The following is a 6,000-nucleotide window of genomic DNA, read 5'->3' as shown; positions in this document are numbered from 1 at the left end:
CTGTTCTGTGAGAGTAAAAAGGTCAATGAGAAAAGAAAAAGTTTTCCCTCCAGGGGTGTATACTATTCTATTATACCATCATTATTATTGGTTTTTAAGTGAATTTTAAGCAGTTTTAAGTCCGGGTTCTAATTTCTGATGTGTGATGCATTAATTCTAAAAAAAAAAAAAAATTTTAGAAAGCAGGTTTTTTTTTTTTTTTTTTTACATTCATGAAACAAGACGGGACCGCAGAAAAATCTACTATTATTTACAGGAGATTTGCTTCGTACAAAATATAAATATAATTGATGGCTGGAACAGTAGAAGGATTTTTTTTTCCTGTTAGTGTGAAGCAGCTTTGCAAGTTTTAAACATGAAAAAAATGTAATAAAACAAAAAAATTCACAGATTAACATTGAGGAAGAAGAGAAATTAGGTGTGTAAAAAAAATACTCGTGTCATTGCGGAACGTAAACGTATCCAGATATTCCAGACAGCAGAGGTTTTATAGGCTTAAAAGGAGGCAAAAAATTTTTGGAAAAAAAAAAAATTCTATTTCTAAATTTTTTTTTTTTTTGCCGGATTCTTGCCTTGTCTTGCGTCAATGTGAACAGACGTCTGGTTCTGCTGTTACTTAAGGGCCCTACTCTCTTAAAGGGGCTGATCATCTATGGAAATCGCTCCCTCTTGAAAGCCGTGACTAATCGGTGTCTCGAGACGCGTCAGGAGCGATGTGAGAGGAGAAGTAAATCTGCAGATCTGTGACCAAAGGATTCAGTCTATTAACCTGCCCGAGGGGACTGTACATGGGAGATGGGTTCCGCATCTTAAAGGACAATTAAAGACGTGGCTTGTTCGGCTTTCTTCCCTTAAAAGCAGTTTAACAGTCGTAAACGCCTTCCCGAAAGGCAAGGACGTCCCTTGTGGATCGGTTCGGCTTGCCAATAAAAAGAAAAAAAATTTTTAAAAAAAATTCCAGGTAATTGTTTGGCTTCTCGGACCTGTTTGGATGTGTAAAATAATAACTTAAAAAAAATAAAGAATAAAAAAATCTTATGCGTTAAAATAATAAATAAATCCGGGCCGATCATAGGAAGCGACAAAAAATACCCGTCTTCTAGAAAGCTGTGGTGACCGGTCACTCCTGGATGTGGGGGAGGAGGCGCAGAATGCTGTGGTGACTGGTCACTCCTGGATGTGGGGGAGGAGGCGCAGAATGCTGTGGTGACCGGTACCTCCTGGATGTGGGGGAGGAGGCGCAGAATGCTGTGGTGACCGGTCACTCCTGGATGTGGGGGAGGAGGCGCAGAATGCTGTGGTGACCGATCACTCCTGGATGTGGGGGAGGAGGCGCAGAAAGCTGTGGTGACCGGTCACTCCTGGATGTGGGGGAGGAGGCGCAGAATGCTGTGGTGACCGGTACCTCCTGGATGTGGGGGAGGAGGCGCAGAATGCTGTGGTGACCGGTCACTCCTGGATGTGGTGGAGGAGGCACAGAATGCTGTGGTGACCGGTACCTCCTGGATGTGGGGGAGGAGGCACAGAATGCTGTGGTGACCGGTCACTCCTGGATGTGGGGGAGGAGGCGCAGAATGCTGTGGTGACCGGTACCTCCTGGATGTGGGGGAGGAGGCGCAGAATGCTGTGGTGACCGGTCACTCCTGGATGTGGGGGAGGAGGCACAGAATGCTGTGGTGACCGGTACCTCCTGGATGTGGGGGAGGAGGTGCAGAATGCTGTGGTGACCGGTCACTCCTGGATGTGGAGGAGGAGGCACAGAATACTGTGGTGACCGGTCACTCCTGGATGTGGGGGAGGAGGTGCAGAATGCTGTGGTGACCGGTCACTCCTGGATGTGGGGGAGGAGGCGCAGAATACTGTGGTGACCGGTACTTCCTGGATTTGGTGAAGGAGGTGCAGAGTTGGAGATTAAAGGACCCCCCATTCTCGTAGGATTAGAGCGGACCATCTTTATCTGCCCCCCCCCCCCAGTCTCGTAGGATTAGAGCGACTCTCTTCGTCTGCCCCCCCAGTCTTGTAGGATTAGAGCGGACTCTTTATCTGCCCCCCCCCATTCTCGTAGGATTAGAGCGCACTCTCTTTATCTGCCCCCCCCCCCCACATTCTCGTAGGATTAGAGCGCACTCTCTTTATCTGCCCCCCTTCCATTCTCGTAGGATTAGAGCGGACTCTCTTTATCTGCCCCCCTTCCATTCTCGTAGGATTAGAGCGGACTCTCTTTATCTGCCCCCCTTCCATTCTCGTAGGATTAGAGCGGAGTCTCTTCGTCTGCCCCCCCAGTCTTGTAGGATTAGAGCGCACTCTCTTTATCTGCCCCCCTTCCATTCTCGTAGGATTAGAGCGGACTCTCTTCGTCTGCCCCCCCCCCCAGTCCTGTAGGATTAGAGTGGACCATCTTTATCTGCCCCCCCCCCACATTCTCGTAGGATTAGAGTGCACTCTCTTTATCTGCCCCCTCATTCTTGTAGGATTAGAGCGCACTCTCTTTATCTGCCCCCCCCACAGTCTCGTAGGATTAGAGCGGACTCTCTTTATCTGCCCCCTCATTCTTGTAGGATTAGAGCGCACTCTCTTTATCTGCCCCCTCATTCTTGTAGGATTAGAGCGCACTCTCTTTATCTGCCCCCTCATTCTTGTAGGATTAGAGCGCACTCTCTTTATCTGCCCCCTCATTCTTGTAGGATTAGAGAGGACTCTCTTTGTCTACCCCCCCCCCATTGGGCGACTATTTTAGCACGGATGTTGAGGGGTGTAGTTAGGCGTCTCTCCCACACAGCACCCGTCTTCCCCCACGTCCATGATGGTTTCGATCAGTCCTACGTTGGTCCACCACTAGATAAATTAAAAAATAAATTGTATTTGTTTGTATCTATTTGGGAGGGAATGGAGCCATTTCTTTCTCCACTAACAGTATCAGTCACGTTATTTCCCCACTCCCCCGCGGGGGTGGAGCGGTTCGTCCATCTTGGGTCCATGACGGGAGCCATCTTGTCACACGTCCCGGCTCTCTCAGCTTTCTGACGAGCCCATCTCTGCGTCTCTGAGGTCCTGAACGCTCTCGGCCTCCTCTGGAATGTCCTGCATTCTCAGAAACTCTGCAAAGACAGGATAAAGGATGACGGAACCTTCCATAGTGTTATATCAGTATATATACACTGGATACAGCAGTATACACTGTTCTAGGCCTATAGCAAGAGTCTCTTAAAGGGGTTCTCTACTCGCTAGAACAATCCCATAACAATAAGCTGATCAGCAACTTTCAGCAATGTGATCTGTGGGGAAACCTGACAATAAGTGTTCAGCTTCCCTACAGCGCCACCACAGGTGAAACTGAGCATTACACAGAGCTCATTAAAGGACAACTCCGACCAAAACTATTTTTTAATATGTTATTACTTACGGAAAGTTAGACAAATTTCTAATGTACATTGATTATGGGAAATGCACATATAGGGCTATTTGCCTTAATTTAGTAGATCAGGGAGACTTCAGATTCTCTAAAAAAAGATGACGTCACGAAGTATTCCATAAATGTAAACAATCAGTACATAACAGTAACCCGCCGAACCGCCGCTCCCCAAAGTATTCCATAAATGTATTCAATCAAAAACACTGTATACTGTATTACATTTACAGACACATCCATTGTAATTACACGGAGTGTCCAGCAGGGGCGCACTATATATAGAAGTCAATGGTACTCATTGACTTCTATATATATAGTGCGCCCCTGCTGGACACTCCATTGTAATTACACCCCCTCGTGACATCATCTCTTTTTCTGAATCTGAGGTCTCCCTGATCTACTAAATTTAGGGAAATAGCCCTATATGTGCATTTCCCATAATTAATGTACATTCGAAATTTGTTTAACTTTCCCTAAGTAATAACATATAAAAAAATAGTTTTGGCCGGAGTTTTCCTTTAATATGGGAGCGTGTTTATTAACCGGTCTACTGTAGCCAAGGAGGCTGAAAAGACCCAATTAAAGGGGCACTCCAGAAAAAAAAATCTTTCAAATCAAATGGTGTCAGAAAGTTAAATAGATGTGTAATTTACTTTTAATAAAAAAGCTCCAGTCTTCCAGTACTTATCAGCTGCTGTATGTCCTGCAGGAAGTGGTGTATGGAACTGTCCAGAGCAGCAGCAAATGCCCACAGAAAACCTCTCCTGCTCTGTACAGTTCCTGACATGGACAGAGGTGGCAGTAGAGAGCATTGTGTCAGACTGGAAAGAATACACCACTTTTTGCATGACATACAGCAGCTGATAAGTACTGGAAGACTGGACATTTTTTAATAGAAGTAGGAAGGCTTTTCTAACCAGAACACATCAGGATGTCCGGCCCACATTGTGACTCTTACCTCGTGCACTTGACGGTGACGTTGGCGGACCGCCGCCCTCTTCTTCTGAGGACTCGGTGTCTGCGGTCTCCGGCAGTCTCTCTAGCTCAGTCAGGTCGCTCAAGTCATCTTTTAGGTCTGGATCGTCCTGAAATGTGATGATGGGGAGAGGGCCGTCCACAATGGTAGAGCGTCGATCATGGTTTGACTGTGAGGAGTAACGGCAGAATGTTGGTGAGGTTGGAAGCCAGGGCAGGTGTCGGATGGTTATAGAGGAGCGGGGGGGGGGGGGGGGGGGGGGGGGGGGGGGGGGGGAGGGGGTTGCTTACCTGGGGAGGGGTAAAGGTTTGGTAGAGGGCATCTCCGGCAGGAAGGCTACGTCTCCGGGGGTCATTTACCCGGGGGACCCGACCAATCTCGCTGCTGCTCTTCTCTCTCTGCACCAGGGTCAGCTGTCTCTTGGCTTCTTCCAGCTCTCGCTCCAGCCTGCTCCGCACCTGCTCGCTCTCCCTCAGCCGCGTCTCCAGAGTCCCGGCCTCCTGAGCTCGCTCTTCACCCTGCCGCCTGCTGCGTCTCAGCTCTTCCTGCAGGAGGGTGTGCTGCCGCTGGAGGAGAGTCAGCTCCGTCCCCGGCTTATCAATGTTCTTAGACAAAGGCTCCACCACCGCCAGGTCCCGGGAGTTAGTGCGGCACAGGCTCTCCTTCTTATCGCTGCTGTCCGGTATCTGGAGACTCAATAGGCTGTCCTGCTGTGTGACCACAACCTACAGGGAGAAGGGCACAGGTGTGAGGAAGGGCTCCCCCTACTGTCCGGGCAGCTAGAACGGACTCATGGTATTACTTATGTATATGGAACTCATAGGGATTGTCTACAATTACAAAACATGGCCGGCTTCATCCAGAAACAGCACTTGTCTGCTCCTCAGGTTGGGTGTGAATGGAGCTGAATTGTAATACTGCACACAACCAGAGGACAGGGGTGGCGCTGTTTTTGCAAAATAAAAAAAAGTAGAAAATGTTTTTTTCTAATCCTGGATAAACCCTTTAACCTCAGCCCCAGTAATAATTCCCTACAACATGTATGGAGCCTATAATGATATAATATACATGATATAATAATACAATATACACACGCTCACCTGTAGGCCATGTAACAAGTTGTATAGACTGGAAATCCTCTGCAGCGCCTCCTACAGGATGAAACAGAGCAGCGTTATCAGTCACTATGGTGGCTTTACTAGGACGAGGGGTAGAGGACCAGTACAGAGTATATAGGAGGAGGGATAGAGGACCAGTACAGGGTATATACAGGAGGAGGGATAGAGGACCAGTACAGAGTATATACAGGAGGAGGGATAGAGGACCAGTACAGGGTATATACAGGAGGAGGGATAGAGGACCAGTACAGAGTATATACAGGAGGGATAGAGGACCAGTACAGGGTATATACAGGAGGGATAGAGGACTAGTACAGAGTATATACAGGAGGAGGGATAGAGGACCAGTACAGAGTATATACAGGAGGGATAGAGGACCAGTACAGAGTATATGCAGGAGGAGGGATAGAGGACCAGTACAGAGTATATACAGGAGGGATAGAGGACCAGTACAGGGTATATACAGGAGGGATAGAGGACCAGTACAGGGTATATAC

General features: G+C 47.9%; 1 protein-coding gene across 4 annotated transcripts in view; it reads right to left on the bottom strand.

The window, feature by feature from the left end:
• Window positions 1-2,418: 2,418 nt before the first annotated feature.
• The window catches only part of ARHGEF2 (Rho/Rac guanine nucleotide exchange factor 2), a 124,716-nt gene continuing 121,134 nt past the window's right edge, over window positions 2,419-6,000 (bottom strand). For 3 of the 4 annotated variants that reach the window (XM_069949316.1, XM_069949315.1, XM_069949318.1), the window contains exons 25-28: window positions 5,486-5,536; window positions 4,676-5,110; window positions 4,368-4,554; window positions 2,419-3,098 (exon numbers count right to left, since the gene is read on the bottom strand). In XM_069949316.1, the coding sequence (XP_069805417.1) occupies window positions 3,013-3,098; window positions 4,368-4,554; window positions 4,676-5,110; window positions 5,486-5,536 (759 nt within the window). In that variant the 3' untranslated portion in view covers window positions 2,419-3,012. The remainder of the gene's footprint in view (window positions 3,099-4,367; window positions 4,555-4,675; window positions 5,111-5,485; window positions 5,537-6,000) is intronic. The other variant, XM_069949319.1, reaches the window with a different exon arrangement.

Source organism: Dendropsophus ebraccatus, chromosome 13 (assembly GCF_027789765.1).
Source record: "Dendropsophus ebraccatus isolate aDenEbr1 chromosome 13, aDenEbr1.pat, whole genome shotgun sequence".
NCBI lineage: Eukaryota > Metazoa > Chordata > Amphibia > Anura > Hylidae > Dendropsophus > Dendropsophus ebraccatus.
Note: the sequence above shows the minus strand (reverse complement) of the source record. Positions and strands in the feature narration are given on the sequence as shown.